This window comes from Cervus canadensis, chromosome 2, assembly GCF_019320065.1.
Source record: "Cervus canadensis isolate Bull #8, Minnesota chromosome 2, ASM1932006v1, whole genome shotgun sequence".
Classification (NCBI taxonomy): domain Eukaryota; kingdom Metazoa; phylum Chordata; class Mammalia; order Artiodactyla; family Cervidae; genus Cervus; species Cervus canadensis.
This window is the reverse complement of record NC_057387.1, coordinates 49,280,701-49,298,884: the sequence shown is the minus strand read 5'-3', so window position 1 is coordinate 49,298,884 and position 18,184 is coordinate 49,280,701. Positions and strand designations below refer to the sequence as shown.

The 18,184-nt window shown below is 43.6% G+C and overlaps 1 protein-coding gene across 2 annotated transcripts in view; it reads right to left on the bottom strand.

The window, feature by feature from the left end:
• TGFBR3 (transforming growth factor beta receptor 3) overlaps positions 1-18,184 on the bottom strand; it is a 192,427-nt gene that overhangs the window by 50,129 nt on the left and 124,114 nt on the right. For both annotated transcript variants that reach the window (XM_043460676.1, XM_043460675.1), the window contains exon 5: positions 1,171-1,354. In XM_043460676.1, coding sequence (XP_043316611.1) covers positions 1,171-1,354 — 184 coding nt within the window. The remainder of the gene's footprint in view (positions 1-1,170; positions 1,355-18,184) is intronic.

Below are 18,184 nucleotides of genomic sequence, written 5' to 3'. Positions count from 1 at the left end.
TCTTCTCATTTTGCCTTCAATATTTCCCATCATCTCACTGGGCTAAGACTTAAAATGCATCGTCGGGCAATAAGCATTAGACTCAAAGGTCAGAAAACCTGAGTTTGAGTTCTAGTTTTGTCACTTGCTAATAATAATGTGGATTTGAGCAAGTTAGCTTAACCCTCCATTGACCCCTCTGCAAAATGGTCGAAATAATGGTTTCCTCCTAGGATTACTGGCAGGGTTAAATGAGGGTGCATGTAGAAATCCCCTGATAACAGCCTCTGCACACAGCACACACTCAACATCAGTGTCCTGAATCTATCAAACATCCCAGATCCAGAAAAGGGCTGGGAATAAGCATTCAGTAACTTACTCATGCTTCCACACAGCCTATGATAGAGGAGACAACTGCTGTAGAATTCAGAAGAAAGCAGATGGACCCAGAGGACCTGAAGCGCCATTTTCACAAAATCACCTGACTGAAACAAGGGCCCATTCACAAGAGTTGTTATTTCTAGTAACTTATTTGGGAGTTCCAAATATACTCAACTAAAAATAATGATAAAGAAGTTATTTGAGAAATAATATACTTTCAAAATTGAGTCACCAGATATTTATATCCCTCTGCAAGGCAAGGAAATTAAAATAGGCCATTTCTTATCAAGGCTAAACAGCTCCTTTCTCCAATAATTTGTCCTTGTAACAAGCATTCATATTAAAAATATATTCAAACACTTTTCCTCTGCTATTGTCCAAAATTTAACTGATGTCTCGAGGCCAACACTGACACTGGCTTTAAATGTTTGCAGAATAACAGGCGGGAGGAAGCTCTAACTGCTGACTCACCATGCTAACTCTCCTGCACTCCATCAGTTAGCCCTTCCTTCCCCACACCTCAGCTTGTCAGCCTCCACGCACTCTGACTTCTGTGCCTGGGTGTCTTCTAAATTCTACACAACAACCTCCTCCTCTCTCAACCAGGCTACTCCCCACTTTACCAGGCCTATCTCCTCAGAAGGAAAAAGGGAAGAGGATGCGGTAGGGAGCGGCCCCCAGCGATCCCTCAGGTCCCTGCCAGCTCCAACAATCTGTAATTCTGATTCCTTGCCCTAGCCACCTGGTCTCCGAAAAGAAAACAACAGACTGTCATAAATCAGTCATTAGTTAAGACCACATAGAATTTACCTTCCCCCACTTTAATATAAATGTTTCTTGCTATCTTGAGTTCAGTGAATGAAGTGACCGCTCCGTATTCCTTTCGGGCCCAATTTAACAGATGTTCGTTTCCGTGGGGGAAGCTCCTTTCTTCTGTTTCTGCTGACAAGGAGAAGTTTCTTGATGAAAAATGAACCAGAGAACCTTCAGACACCTAGAAGAAACAGAGTTGCATGTTTAATGTGGTGCAGTCACCTGGAGCTAAATCATTATCAGAAAAAGCTCTTGTCAGACAATGAATAAACATCTGTCAGTCTAACTTCCTTTTCTTACACAATGGCAACATCTTTCTTCAGCAGCTCATGCCTACCTTCTTCCAGGTAATGACAAAACTGCAAATAATGCAGGACGTCCCTCTGAATTCTTAAAGAGCTTTGTGATGAGAGATGACAGAATGCATTGTGAGGAATCATAAGACTTCTCAGCGCTATTTTCCAGATATCTAAATTGAAGGCCAACCTTTCAAATAATGTGTTTCAAGTCAAATAGGAAGCCTTGGTGAGTGTTTTCATGGACTTGTAATGGATTAGGAAAAGTGATCCCAAAGGCTTGACCTCGATGTCCACATCTGCCATGGCTGCAGCCTCTGCCGAAAGTCACCACCACGGGAACACAGCAAGAGTCCCGTTGGTTTACTGGCTCCTGAGCACTGAGATAAAATATGACCAGAGCTGGCCAGTCTTCTACCACTTTACACTACTTCCTCGCAGTGAGATGAATGTGTATTACAGTTTATTTTGTAAGACCCCCAAATTCCCATAGATAATGAAGTCAAGAGGCCATTAGACTGATCCTCATAAAATGTCTGGGATGATTTATGCAAGACTCAATATTTGCTTGGATGTATTTAGACTGCTGACCTAGCATATCACGGTATATATAATTAACACAGACAAAGGGGGGAAATTATCATCTAGCTGCTACACTATAATTAAATTCATTTGCTGGTGAAAGTATGCATGTCATCTTTATTGTCCAGCAACTGATTTTATCAGTGTCAAGGTGGAACCTCAAAATGTGAGCAGAAAGGCTCAAAACCTCCCAAGCCACAGAACTATAAACGTTTTGTATTGAATTTCACATTAACAACAGAACTACCATGTGATCCAGCCACTCCACTTCTGGGTATTTATCTGAAGAAAATGAAAACACTAACTTGAAAAGATATATGAACCCTGCAGCATTATTTACAATAGCCAAGATATGGAAATGACCTAAATGTTCACCGATGAATGAATAAAGATGTGGTATATATACACGATGGAATATCTTCAGCCATGAAAAAGAATAAAATCTTGCCATTTGCAACAACATTAATGGACCTCAAGGACATTATGCTAAGTGAAATAAGTCAGATGGAGAAAGACAAATGCCAAATGATCTCATTTATATTTGGAATCTAAAAACAAAACAAAAATCCAGATTCACAGATATTAAGAACAGACTGGTGGTTGCCAGAGGTGGGAGACAGGGGATGAGTGAGATGGGTGAAGGGGGTCAAAAGGTAGAAACTTTGGGATTTCCCTGGTGGTTCAGTGGTTAAGAGTCTGTCTTGCAGTGCAGGGGACACGAATTCCATCCCTGATTGGGGAACTAAGATCCTACAGGCTGTGGAGAAACTAAGCCCAAGCGCCATAACTAGAGAGCCCATGTGCTGCAACGAAAGATCCCCATTGCCACAACAAAGGTCCAATGCAGCCAAATAAATAAATAAAATAATTTAAAAATACATATGTACATAAAAGGTACAAACTTCATGTTATTAAAAAAATACATTATGGGGATTTAATGTACAGCATAGTGACTATGGTTAGTAATATTTATTGCATATTTGAAAGTTGCTAAAGACCATAGATATTAAAAGTTCTCACTATAAGATAAAAACTTCTCTACATATGGTGACAGATGTTAACTAGACTTATTGTGATGATCATTTTACAATATATACAAATATTGAAGATTATGTTGAACACCTACAACTAGTATAATGTTATATGTCAATTATACTTCAATAAAAAATGTTTTCATGTTAACTATCATTAACAAAAAGCAAGCAGTTTCTGAAGTGGTTACAGCCAGGTTAAAAGCAAGTTGAGGGCAGGGATTATGCTTATGGCTCTACCCTTGCCAGCAGTGTTTTCAACCTCAACACACATACAAAATAGTTGTTGTGGTGGTGTTTAGTCATTCAGTCGTGTCTGGCTGAACATGACTTTGCCACCCCATGGACTATATAGCCTTCCAAAGTCCTCTGTCCATGGGATTTCCCAAGCAAGAATACTGGAGTGGGTTGCCATGTCTTCCTCCAGGGTATCTTCCTGACCCAGGGATAGAACCCTTGTCTCCTGATTGGCAGGCAGATTCTTTACCACTGAGCCACCTGGGAAGCCCCATATAAAATAGTTCTTACCCTTAAATACTGTGCTAGGCATTAATATTTTCTCTTCAACTATATATACTTATACTTTTTAAATGCTAGCAAAGAAGTACTTCACCCCATTGACTCCATCACCGACTCATGCTGTGGTCTCCCTCTTGGCTGAAAACCAGAAGCATCTGAGGAGTTTCTAAATATCCTGAGACCCAGGCCACACTCCCCAATCAACTAGAATTTGGGAATGGGAGCCAGGCATCAGCATTCTTTAAAGCTTCCTGGACAATTTCAATGTTCAACCACAGCTGAGAAGCCTGGCCTTAAAGGGTACTGAGTGTTCCACAGTTTGAAAAGCCCATTATGGGCACCTCACAGCTTTCTCTACACCAGTGGTTCTTACCAGGGGTTATCCTGCCCACCAGGGAACATGCGGCAACGTCTGAAAACAGTTTTGATTGTCACAAACAGGAGGGAAGAGCTACTGGCATCTAGTGAATAGAGGCCAGGGACGCTGCTAAACATCCTAAAATGCACAGGATGGCCCCCATGACAAAGAATTATCCTAAATGTCAACAGCACCACAACTGAGAAATCCTGGCCTATGTATGCTTTGGACTGACCGAATGTTACTGCTACTCGAAGAGCTACTGGATTCTCAAATCGGATCACCAAATTGACAGCTCTTTCTATCCTAAAAATTGGGCCACTATGTACTTTACAAAGAATAATAAAAACTTTCTGGTTTGTATTGGCTCGGGAAACCCAGAACTAATCATTAAGAAGCTGGGTGTAAACTATGGCCACCGATAACAGTGACCACTTATTACACCTACTATGTATCAGGCACTATAGAGCGCTACCAAATGTGGCAATGACATTTGTTACACGTCCCAATGCCAGTTATAAACAAAACCAGTGGGGGAGCATTTAGCGCTGACCTTGTTTTGACATCGCCTGCATAAGAAAAAGCTCCTGAGCCATCTACCTGCTAACAATAACCATGCCAACCTATTCATAAATCCTCTGAAGCTTAGCTACTCATCAACACTGAACTTCAGACAACACTTATCTGATTTTCTGACTTAAGCACTGTAGTAAAATCATCTTTTCACTGAAAAGCTCTTGTACTAAAAAGTCACTTTTATCAAGCCTGTCACCGCAAAAACCCACAACAGTGCAGAGGCCTTTGTCCCACTGCCAGCACAGTTCTGAATGTTTAGGCAAGCCTCCCTGGATGTTCCGTTCTTTCCTTTTTTCTCATTCATGTTACAACCATAAAATAAAACACTAGGGCTTTAAATATATTATGCAGAGAGTACATTTCTTCAGAGTAGAAGGTGGGATAGATCACCCTGGTGCATTCCAGAGGCAAGAATGTGAGCAGTGTAAATAAGAGAAGAAATGGGGAGCAACCTGGGAATGTGTCCTGAAGTCATTAAAAGCGATGCCATCGTGGAGCTGACTCCTCAAGAAGGGGGAGCGCCCTTCACTCACCATCTGCCCCACTCGTCTGGCTTCTCCAGGGCCAGCAGCAGCACAGATCACACACTCAGGGCTGAGGAATTTGGAAAAGGAGTCAACTGCCACTCCTCAGGCAAATTCCAACGAGAAGAAAGCAAAGCTGCCAGGGGCAGTGAAGCGTCCCTGACTGCAGGTCAGTGGAAATTTTCTGCCGCAGCAAGGGGTTAGTCAGCGCTCCTCCTGACCACCCATTCTCTGACTTGACACACACAAAGGCCTCCCCTCACACACAAAGGCCTCCCCTGAGCCCCACCAAGTTTTACAAGGTATGGTTATTTCCACCTGATCTTCAGGATGACCTCTGAAGCAGGCTACTCTGATTTCCATGGAGAGAACCTCAGAGAAGCTAAAGGCCTACCCAAGGTCAGCACCCAGGCCGGATCAGAACAGGCCACTTCTGACTCCTGGTCACAGCTGGCCCTGCCTGCACCCTTCCAGAAAGGAGACTTCACTGGCTCTCAAAGCAGGAGATGTCCCTTCTTACTTTTACTTGCCTGTAAGATTTGCCTTCCACCCACTTGTCTGAGCTGGGCTTTCCAGACCAAAGAATCCCTTCCTCTTTCTTCCATGAGACAAACCTTCAAATGTTTGTAGATATCACTCAACCCCGACCACCGCTTCACCTCTTGAGGGCAACAGTCCCATCTCCCTGGACTCCTTCCCAGACACCACAGTCGTCATATCTTCATCAGCATAATCTCTGGAATGCGGTGCCTGGGACGAGGCCCAGGGTTTGGGGTGTGGTCTGACGAGAGTACTGTGAAGGCTAGCTTCAGGTGTCAATGTGATTGGGCTACAGGGTACCAGTTATTTGGTCAAACATTACCATGGGCATTTCTGTGAGGGGGTTTTTGGATGAGATTAACATTTAATTTCATTTATTTTTGGCTGTGCTGGGTCTTCATTGCGGCACATGGACTTTAGCTGCAGCAATCAGGGGCTACCATTTGTTGTGGTGCACAGGCTTCGTGTTGTGGCGGCTTCTCTTGTTGCAGAGCACAGGCTCTCCTCGTCGTGGTACTCGGGCTCAGCAGCTGCAGCTCACAGGGCAGGCTCGGAATTTGTGGCACATAGAATCTTTCCAATCCAGGGATTGAATCCATGTCCCCTGCACTGGTAGGAGAATTCCCAACCACCTGACTACCAGGGAAGTCCAGAATTAACGTTTAGATCAGTAGACCAACTAAAACAAATTGCCCTTCCCAATGGGTGTGGGCCTCACCCAATCAGTCGAAGGCCTAAATAGAGCAAAAGGCTGACCCTTCCCCTGAGTAAGAGAGAATTCTCCAGCTGACAGCCTTTGAATTGGGACATCAGCTCTTCCTGGGCCTACAGCAGTCTGCTGTCCTTCAGCATCAAACTGAGATGCTGAGTCTGCAGAATTTGCAGCCTTCATAATCATGTGAGCCAATTCTTTACAAAATATCTTTCTATGGACACTGCATGAGGCCCAAGATCACATCAGTTTTTGTATCAGCCGAACCCTACTATAATCTCATATCCATTCGTTTATGCTTTAAACAAACATCCAACAAATATTTATTGAGAGCCAAGCATTGTTCAAAGTGCTGGGAATGTAGTGGAGAAGGCAACAGACAAAATTCCCTGCTTTGTGAAGCTTACAGTCTAACAAGGAAGTCAGAGGAACAAAATAAACAATTAAAATACATGTTAACAACTGTGAAGGAATGATATAAACTGAGAGAAGAGAAGAGGGGCACTCTACTTTTACGTGTAAAATCTGACTGAGAAAGTCACTGGGCAGGTCAAGAACTGAAGGAGATGATAGAGGCAGACATGTGGACACCAGAGGAAGAGTGCTGGGGAGGAGACAGCAGCAAGTGTATAGGTCTGGCACAGAAAAGAGACAGCAAGGAGGCCGGAGTAGCTGGAACACAGAGGTGAGGCGGAGATGAGCAGGAGGTCACAGAGGAGACCAGTAGGTCCAATAGGACCTTACAGGCCATTGGAAGGGACTGTGGTGTTTAGTCTGGGTGAGATGGGCCGTCACTGAGGATTCATGAAAACATCCAACAAACCACTCTGGCTGCTATGGCCAGTCTAGACTGAAGAGAGAGAAGGAGCAGGAGACTAGGAGTAGACTTCTGGAATGATCCAGGGGAGAAAGAATGGCAGCTCACACCAGGGAGGTGGAGATAGGGATAACAGTACCTAAAGTCTCAGGTCTGATTTTACAGCTCAAGGCTCTTCTCCTTCCCCTGCATTGGTGTATCTTTAATATAAATCAAAGTCTTTAGACTCATTTCAATTCTGTAGAGACCATATAAAAATCAATTCTGTTGGTTGTCAAAAATCCCTAAACTTCATGTGTGTGCCATCTCCACACTCCTCTAAATCCCTGAGATGCTGAACCAGACAAGGCTGAGGTCTGTTGACTTGCAGGCACACTCCCACGCTGACCTGAGCACATGAAACAGAACTTGCGGGAGCCCAGGCTGTTTACCAGGACTTCCCCAGTGGTGCAGTGGTAAAGAATCCACTTACAATGCAGAAGCTGAAGGAGATGTGTGTTTGATCCCTGGGTTGGGAAGATCCCCTGGAGGATGGCATGGCAACCCACTCCGGTATTCTTGCCTGGAGAATCCCATGGACACGAGAGCCTGGTAGGCTACAGTCCATAGGGTTGCAAAGAGTCAAGACACCACTGAAGTGACTTAGCGTGCATGCAGGCTGTTCACCAACTACAACGTGATCTCATGGAATAGTCCTCATCTCGTCTGCAAGGGTGTTATCCTAGGACCCATCAAGAGCTCTCCTGAAATAAAGACATGACAGGCCAGTACCACTCCTCTATCAGTCAGCACTCCAGTCCCTGCATGATCTCCCTAGAGTGGAGTCTTTGCTAGAGTCTGGCTTGGGCTAAAGTTTGTGGAAGAAAAGAGATGTAAAGGGAATAGCAAAAAAAAAAAAGAGAGAGGGAAAATAGTATGTTTCTAACATGAGGAGGGGTTACAATCACTGTTACAAGGATAATTACTACATGACTGAATATGGAATTGTTTTTAAAAATGCTAAGAGCAAGGGTTTTACATTTGGATAAAACGGCAGAAACTTTTCAAGGCAATTCATTCCACCCTCCACCTTATTTGCAGGTCCTTGCCCTGCTACCCACCCCACTGCTGGTTCTTACATCTCAACCAACCTCACATCTCAACCATTACAGTAACCTCCTGCTGTGTAAGCTGCCAATCCTATCTCGCTCCACTCCTCATCCACACCATCACCAAGGAGATCTTTCTAAAAAGCAAAACATATGATGATGGAGGACAGCATCTAAGCATCTTAACTGGCACACGATCAGAGAGGGCTTCTGCTCACCCCCCTTCCCAAAACTCCCCCAAGCACCTGCCCTATGAAATCACTCACAGTGGCGCAACACATCATTCTACTTAAGATCTCCTGGGTCTTTTTACATTCTGCTCCCCACCTGGCTTGCTCATCCCCTACCCCGGGCTCACCTTGTAACTGCTCCTTGTCCTCCACAGGTATCACCTTCTCTGTAAAACCTCTCAGACTCCCTTCTTTCCTGGAGATGGAGCTGCCGTGTGCACACCATGAGCCCAGCCCATCTCTCACATGAACTGCTACCATTTACCAGCAAACCTGCTGCCATCCCACCTGACAAGCACCATGAGGGCCAAGAAAGCACGTAGCTCGTTCTGAATCATCTCCTGGGCCTGGCAAGGTGCTTGGCACAAAGTAGAGACTCAGTAACCACTTGCTGAATGAAAGCTCAATGGTGTTACTTACAGGAAAGGCTAAGCCATAATATCTTTATTCTTACAAACCTTGCTTCCCTCACTGCCCAGGAAATGATCTCTTGCCAGGCTTTAAAACTAGTATTTGATTTTTCACCTACTAACTCCTCTAAAAACCAATTATTAAATCATTTAGTAGTTCCGTGCCTTCCTGAAGAAACCACTGAACTTTTCTCCTGCTTACTAATTAAAACCCAGTCCTCTGACATTCCAACATGACAAACGTCTTCCTGTGGGAACAAACAGAGCCCCAAGCTCTGAGAATCCTGAATCTTAGCAAGTGTCCATTGAAGGGACAAATATGAAGCATCGGACTGTCCAACAGGCCCCAGGCTTTGAAATGCACAGAACCACCCCCTCTCCTGACTGCTCTTCCCTACTGAAACCACGCGCACCATTTGTGTTTTAAATTCTGATTATGCTACCAGGCTTTTTTTTTTTTTAAAGAACATTACTCTCTCTGCCAGTGCTGGGAGTTTTATTACAAGAACTTACGGCTAGGCAACAAGAGCCAAGTTTGTTATTTTTTCTGGATCCGATTCAACAACCTTGTCCAAAGAGCAAGAAAAAAAGCAAAAGAGGCAACCAGCCCTTTTGTTTCCACACCTGTGTTTAAGCTTTAACTCTTAAAGTCCTAAGCAGACCCACTGAAGCCTCAAGATGGATCTCTCCAGGCCCAGTGAAGGGAAGCAATGCTGGTTAATGGGTGTAGACGCTATTTTCCTGGAACTGGGGCTCCTCATCTTAGCACTTATCTCAGCACATCAGCTGACTCAGAGGCCTGGCGGTTGCCTCACAGTCTCTCTCTGGCCTCCCCCAAGCTGGTGTGGTCTCTTCAGTGTGGAGGGAGACAGAATTGTTGCTGAAGATAACGCCATCTTTTAAGTCCTCACCTACTCCTACCTGCCTTCTCCCACCTCATGCATGCTCCCAGATGAAAATGCAGGCTGCGCTTAACTGCCTGGGTGGCAGTTGAGTTTTCTCTGAAGTCTCCCCCTTCAAGTCTACTCACATTACCTTCTCAATCCAACCACCCCGCAGCCCCGACTCTAGCACTCAAACCTGAGCTACATATTCTTATTTCTAGAGTATAATATAGTCAGCTTCTAAACTATCATGTAATTTACCTATATATTATGCCTATAGCCCATCTCCTCCCACTAGTATGTAAGCTCCTTCAGAGGCTGGGATTTTAGACTGCTTTACTTATGGGCATATCCAAAGCACAGTGCTGGATATAAAAAAGACACTCAACAACTATTTGATGAATACATGAATCCTGAGGTCCCATTAACTGGCAGCAGCTGCCTGAAGCTCTGTGCTGGAAAGTATTCTGAGATCATATTTAGGAGCAGGGGAGAGAGGGGAAAGAGTGCCATCGTCAATTCTGCGTCTGCCAGAGGGTCAGGGTAGGCCCTCCTTGCTCTATGGCTGTTCAGTACAGTAGCCACTAGCCATTGAGAGCCTGAGATGTACGTAATTGATCAGTGTCATAAATGTAAAATACACACCAGATTTTGAAGATATAGTAAAACCAGTGATAAGAAGATGTCTCAGAATTCCCTGGTGGTACAGTGGATAAGAATCTGCCTGCCACGGGTTCCATTCCTGGTCAGGGAAGATTACACATGCCGAGGAGCAGCTAAGCCTGTAAGCCACAACTACTGACCCCAACTGTCGCAACTATTGAAGCCTGCGTGCCCTAGAGCCTGTACTCTGCAACTAGAGAAGTCACCACAATGAGAAGCCCACGCTCCACAATGAAGAGGCGCCCTGGCTCGCCACAACTAGAGGAAACCGCAGCAATGAAGACCCAACGCAACACAGTCTAATTAATTAATTTTTTAAAAAAGGAAGAAGACATCCACCTCTTTCAGAAGTGTGATCCTCAAACCAACGTATCACCGCAGAAGTACGTTAACATGCAGATTCTGGGGTGGGGTGGGAATGTAGGGTCCAGGAGACTGCTTTATAATCATCTGCCTGCCACCCCATGATGGCCAGGCATACTTGAGGATCACTGCTCTAGGCCACAGATAAAAACATTATGTAATCTTTGTAAAGCATGAATAGGATTGCTTGGAGAACAAGCAAGAATTTTCTCCTGCACACTAGTTTTTAAAAAGCCAAGAGGGATAGAGTAAAGCAAGTCATTTTGGGAGTCATCTTCTTATCTATCAAAAAAGATAGAAATGTGCCCTGTGAAATGAGGAGCTATAGCTCCCCAATGATAAAGAAATGCCTGCTGAAATGTCAGAGGAAAATCTGTTTCAAGAATCAATCAATCAATCAACCTTTCTCTGTGTGTGTCTCTCTCACACACACACACACACACACACACACACACAGGCCCAATAGCTGGGCTGTGGTCCATTTGAAGCTTGAGTTATCACTTGGGCGAGTGCCTGCTATGCTATTCAGGTTACAGCTCCATGAAGCTGCTCTAACGCACACACCCAACTTCATACATTTACATGACTTTGGCGTTGCTGAAAGTTCAGCACTTGCACAATCAGGGTCAGCTCCTCTCCCTCTTCTGACCTGCCTTACACCCAATCTTTACTACTCCTATTCCTTTTTCCTGACACTTGCACCAACACAGCTCTTTCTGGAGTTGCCTGCTTAAGAGAACAGAAGAAGTAAAATAAGGAAAACAAATAAAGCAAAGAAAAATACACAGTCATTTCAGAAACACCTGCCATGCCAAGAATTTGCTAGTTCAATTCTAGGAGGGAGAAAAAGACTTATGGTAAAGTAGGAGAGGCATTTCTCTAGAGTTTAGGCTTTTGCATAAGTAAGATCTACGCAGATCTGATCTGCCCTAGAACTCATAACAGTGCCACACAGAAAGGCACTGAGGAGATGATGCTTTGATGTATTTCATGCACCAAGTCCAGCAAAAACAAACTTACATAAAGTGCTGGAACAGTATTGAAACATTTACCTCCCAAATGAGGACAGAACCCTACATTCTGAAAGAGGAAAATCACACATTCTCCCTACCCCAATTCCTGGAAGGACTGTGCTTGCCTATTTCCTCCAGTCATGTGATTTGAAACCTGTTTTCTATTAACCATATATCATAACTTTGTGTTTTTTTTCAAAGTTTTTTTTAAAAGAAATAATAACTTCCATGCCCATGGAACCTACAGGCATAATTTGCAAAGCTAAATATTCATGAGCCATGTGATTGTGGTCTCTGCCAACAGTGCACTCAAGAAACATGAATCCATGTGACCATTTAAAAATTTTTGGATGCTTTAATTTTGTATCCACAACCAGATTACTCTGTCCAACAAAATGACTTAAAACATACTCAACAATTTTTCTCAAAACATTCATGGTGATCATCCTCTGCTTTTAATTTTTATTTCTGTTGAAGTATAAAGAACTAAAGGATTGAAAGTGCCCTCTGTTCTTAACGCCCTACATATTTACACATGTCCAAGAGGAAAGCTCTGAGGTGCTACCCACAGAATAGAAACACGCACAAACTTGAACGTGAGCCAGTACAAAAGCAATACTCTAATCTCCCATGGAAATGTTACAAAAATGAGAGTATATATGAATACGCATATACACAAAGACAAGCAAAATAACTCACTGCATCTGAAAGACGAACTCAGTCCCCACAGGTTACCAAATTAATGAGGTGTAAGCTGCAGAGTTTTCCAAAGTAAAGCCCCAGGCCACATAGGGATCCTCGATGACCTTATAAAATCATCTCTCAAGACTCTTATATTTACCTTTTCCCATCTTCCAATATAGCATGATGTCAGAAGGAGTGTGACCCAAAATTTAAAGTGTATTTATCATCTAGAGTGTTTTCCAGGAAGTAAACAAAATGCTGGCATCATTACCAGTCCTTGCCATGATCCACAATATACTGTGGCCCGCCAAATGTGTTTCTGGGAAATTCCTCACTAAGAGGGATTGTTTCTTCTATTTTTCTTTTAAGTTATATCCAATCTGCCAATGCAGGTTCAAGGGCACAAACTGAATTTTTCAAACACCTGGCTCCAAACAGGCACGTGTAATTCCCTCTACAGAGTTTTTCTTTATCAAGACCGACAATCTAAGTTCCAAACAAGGAAACTAGGGTTCAAAGAAGCTAAAGAACATGCCTGGGGCACAAAGTTGGTAGAAAGTAGGGTTGAAAACACCTCTCTTCTCACTCTAGAGCTCTTTCTACTCCACCTCCATGGAGTAGTAGCTACTAAGCTCAAGAAATTAGTAAGGTAAGGTAGATAGGAGCCCCCTGGACTCGCATCAATAGAACACTGGGAGAGAAAATCATAAAAGCAATTACAGGTCATTCAGTGCACATTTCATAGATTCTGAATCCTCACATCTGACAGCTCTGTTGTCAGAGCTTCTACTGAAAGGTTAGGTAAAGCCCCAGCTTACAGAAATTTAGCAAGGGACAAGTGCATGCTCAAACTTCATCTGCAGGACTCCAAAAACTGCAATACAAACCCAGGTTTGTACAAGAGTGACAAAGGAAAGCAGTGAGGCAGAGCTGGGGCTCATGCCTTCTCTGCCTCTTGCACAGTCTCCCTGTCTGGTTTTTTGCTTCTCTCTCTGTCCGTCTCTCTGTCTCTGTCTCTCTCTCCCATTTCCTAGCAGCTGGAGGAGTCGTGCTGGCAGCAGTGGAGGAGAAACAGAATGAAAGGGGCAGACAGAAAATCATAACGACTGATATGGAAGCAAAAAACTGCTTGGCTGAAAGAAGAGAGATTTGTTATGGTAAACAACAGTGGCAAAAACTGCCACAATATCTGAAAATGACTGAAAAGAGACTATAGTAGATCTAGGATGATAAGAATATCAGGCTGTAAAAATGTTAAATATAAAAGCCTCTGTGACATTCAGTTTTATATGTCAGTTTGGCTCGGCTATAGTCTCCAATTATTCAATCAAACAGTAATCTAGATGTGCTGTGAAGGTATTCTGTAGATGTAATTAAAGTCCATAACCAGGCGGCTCTAAGAAGGGACTCTTAGCTAATCTGTGCGGGTCTGATTCCATCGGTTGAAAGGCCTTAACAGCGGCACTGAGGCTTCCCTAATGAAGAAGGAATTCCATCTGTGGACAGCAGCTCCACTCCTGCCGGAGAGTTCCAGCCACCCTACCCGACTGCCAGCCCTATGGATGTCTGACTTGCTTTGCCTGTACCCACAGTGGTACAAGCCAATTTCTTGCAATAAATCTCTCCCCGTATATACCTCCTACTGGTTTCCTTTCTGGATAACTCCTGACTGATACAGCTTCTGTGAAGGGCTGATGCAAGCTCCAAGAGAATGGAGCTGCATATTCTGACCCAGAAACCACAGACCTAAGAACACTTTGGGGAAAGGGGTTCTAAAGGGACATGTCCTTGGGTGCCAGGATGGAGCGGGGCCTTCAATCCAACCACTGGCTGGAGCCCTCTTGAACTTCCTTCAGCTTAGCTTCCAACCAAAGGCAGGCTGCATAGTTTTCCAGTGTAAGGTTCACAGTCTCTGGAGAAGACTAAGGTGATCTCCTAGGCCAAAGCTGGTAAGGCTGAACTGAACACATTTAATGTCAATGAAGAAATGATCCCCAGAGGGCTAAGGACAGAGGCAGATACTAAAGCCGGGCATCCTGGTGGGGCTGACCGAGAGAGAACAAGCAGAGGAACCCCACGGACTTAATGTTGCTGGAAAAGCGGTCAAGAAGCAGTTTTTAAATTGTTACCTGAATGATGTCCCTCAGGAGAGTCACGTTCCTTACGCTATGACTGAGGGACAATGGCGAAGGCTCCAAACAAAGGGGAAAATATCACAGAAAGAAGGGCTCAAAACATCGGTAGGGGGGACTTCCCTGGTGGTCTAGCAGTTAAGACTTCCCCTTCCAATGTAGGGGGTGCGGGTTCTGTCCCTGGTTGAGGAGCTAAGATCCCACATGCTTCTGGGCCAAAAAAACCAAATAATTTTGTAACAAATTCAATAAAGACTTTAAAAAAAAATGGGTTTCAATCCCTTTTAGAAGGCTTTGCTACTTTTAAGGTGGCAGCCACTATAGCTAACTTCCAGCCACGGGTAGAGCACCGGAAGCACATTCTCAGAAGCTTCACACAGCCTCTGAGGATATTGTTGTTATGTACAGTCAGACACAGTCAGGACAACCTCTTGCAATTAGGTCTTGGGGAAAACCATTTATCCTATGTTTGGCTGCCTCAAACAACTCCAACGACTCTGCCTAAGAAGGAGTCAGGGTGTCCTGTGGTCCTTTTGAGAAACAGTGAATATCAGCTCCCTGTGGGAAACGCTTACCAAGGACCTCAATGTCTGCAGTTCATGAGAGGACCAATGCAACACCAATGAGCTTTCAAGTCAGCCTCACTAGTACTTCCCAGGAGACAGAGTTCCCCCATCTCATGACATGAAAAAAATATTCTTCAATCTCCCTTAACAAAATATTTGCTTTTTCTACCAAACAGCTCTCTGGAGGCTGTCTACCACATTCACCAAGGGCACTGGAGATGTAACATTTGATACAATTGCCCAATGCTTGGGAAGGGCAAATTCCTCACATTACCAGATCAGCCTGAAACAGTAAAGCCTTAAAGGACACCATGGGATTCTACACAAAGAAACACCAACCCTCTCCCACGCAGATATGGCACAGCACGTCCAGCAGAGGCAGGAAAAGTCTATGTTTGCGTGAACCCTTCAGGACAGGATGTCTTGATCAGGAAGAATACACCCAGGCAAACCTCAGAAGGCCAAGGGGCCACTCACTGGCAGCATTCACCAGTTTTCATACAACGAGTTAGGGTAAATCCTAGGAAGTCTTTCAAGAACTCTTTCTGGACCAAGATTACTAGCTGAAACTGGACTCTTTCCAATGTTCTTAATTACCTCCGTGACATTTAGGAAGAGCTCTCTCGCCACAAAAGGGCCAGAAACTCGTTCCTAGGAAATATGGTAGTTGACCGACTCCGGTTCATGAAAGGACCAAGCCCCTTATAATTAAGGCTCTTATGGACAAGCCACAAAACCAGGAGATAAGCAGCCCCTGGAACAAAAGTGCCTGGTACACAACCACTTGGAATATCCCACAGGACACAGTGAGTCATTCCACAAGAGATATTTTTAAAAAAGAAAAAGGAAGAACCAATCTTGAAACATTTAGCTATTTAATCTGCCTTTAAGAGAAAATTTATTTGGGGAAAGACCTCACTGGAAAATCCAAAATGGCATATCTGGACCCCTAGTATATAGGGGTGACACTTCCGGTTGAGCACGTCTGGTGCTCAGGTCGGCACCCCTAAGCCCTCAACCACACACTGCTCCTGGGTCAGCCTCACAGAGGGAGCTGCCTTAACTGCACTGGAAATAAGAGGATTCGCATATTCTCCAGTTTTCAGACAACGGTACTTCCCAGTCTCATAACCATCTTTCCCATCTTACTTGAGGGCAGGCAATCCACCCCATTTCACTCTGGAGCCTCCACACTTAGCACAGTTCCCAATGACCTGCAGACACTGAAAACTGGGTGTTGGATGAATGAACAGGTAGCTACAGAAACCGTCACACCAAGTATGCTAACGCCATGTTTTTCTAAAGGTGGGGAGAACTGCCAAACAAGAGAAAGGAGGAAATTCAAAAAGAAAAAAAGAAATCATGTCCAGGTTTTTTTTACTGCAACATAGTAGAGAATATAGAAATTTTTAAAAAGTTCCCTCCTCCACAAGCAAACTTGAATGTCTGAGCTATTCAGAGGGTATTTTTGGATGCTCAGGGCTCAGTTACACATCACTCGGATTCAGAAGAGGAATTTCTGGACATGCGCTATGCTATAGGCTCTGCATGTCCCTTCCTAGAGCAACGCTAAGCACACATCTGGGGCTATTTAACAACTGATTGGAAATTTCGCCTTCTGATTTCCAGTTAAATACTGGGCACAGGAAAACAAATAGCACTTGTTTTTCACTCAGCCTTGTCAGTCATCCAAACTGCCGCGCAGACCAGAGAACTGCCTGTGGTTTGGTGGCAGAGTCCCAACATATTTGGACCTCATCCCCCCCGCCAAGTTTAAGTGACAGGGATAAACCGATTTTGGCAACCTCAGCCTCTTCACCCAATCCCCAACCCCCGTCAGAAACACAAAACTAGGTTTTAAATATTAAGCATGGCCCTGGTATTAATTTACATTTTTCATTAGGGTTAAATCTTTATTTGTTTTTAATCCAAAGAGCATAGAATTTGGTTTCTCTCATTTATTTCAATTGCCCTGCCCTGATATTTACTTGGATTTGCTGAAGAGGCAATGTTCAGATTACCATTTTCTGTTTCCAGTTAAACTGGGATGTAATATTAATATGTAGCCCTTGTACTATCATTCTTGGACAGTTTGAAAACTGGGAGGAACTTCAGAGATTGACTAGTACCACCTCCTAATTTTAGAGATGAGGAAACTGACACCTGGGTAGTTAAGTGATTTTGTGTAGTGCTTGATGTATAACTAGTTAGTGATGGAACCAAAGATTAGCACTTGGGCCTCCTGACTCCCAGGCCAGAGTGTGAACTAGAAACAAAAATCTGAGTTACCTCTGGATAGAACCGACAGATAAAATCAGGACACCGAGTTAAATCTGAATTTCAGACAAACAATGAATAATATTTTGGTGTTAAGTATGCCCCAAATACTGGAAACTCTACCTTTAAAGGGGCCCCTTTGACTCACCACCTTCGTTCAAACATACATACTTACAGGCATTTCTTTCCTGATTTTACTGATAAATGGCTGGAAAAAATAAATCACAGCACTGTAATCCCAAGAGTGAATGAGGTTGGAAGAAGTTGCTGCTCATCTCTCTCAAGCACCCCAACAAAGAGGAGCCCTGACTTGCCACAACTAGAGAAAGACTGTGCAGCAATGAAGACCCAGCGCAGCCAAAATAAAATAAAAAACAAAGCAAAATAAAGGCTGCAAAGACCCCTGGATTAGACATTTCATGTTACTAGAAACCAGGCATTCAAGAACGTCTGCTTGTTCTAGAGTTCTAAATCTACAGACCTTGCAGGAGAGAATGCTCAGGTTTGTAATACAAATAAAGCAAGGTTTTTTGTTTCTCTTTTTAAATAAAACTCACAGAATAAAGTAAAATGATTTTAAAGTTGGGTTCACTGATTTTCCAACATCATTTTGAAAAGAATTCTGCAGCAAGTTTTTTTTTCTAACAGCTTTATTAAGATATAATTCAACCTTATTATAATTCTATTATATAAATTACATAAACAAAATTATACAATTTACCCTTATAATTCACTTTATTGAGATA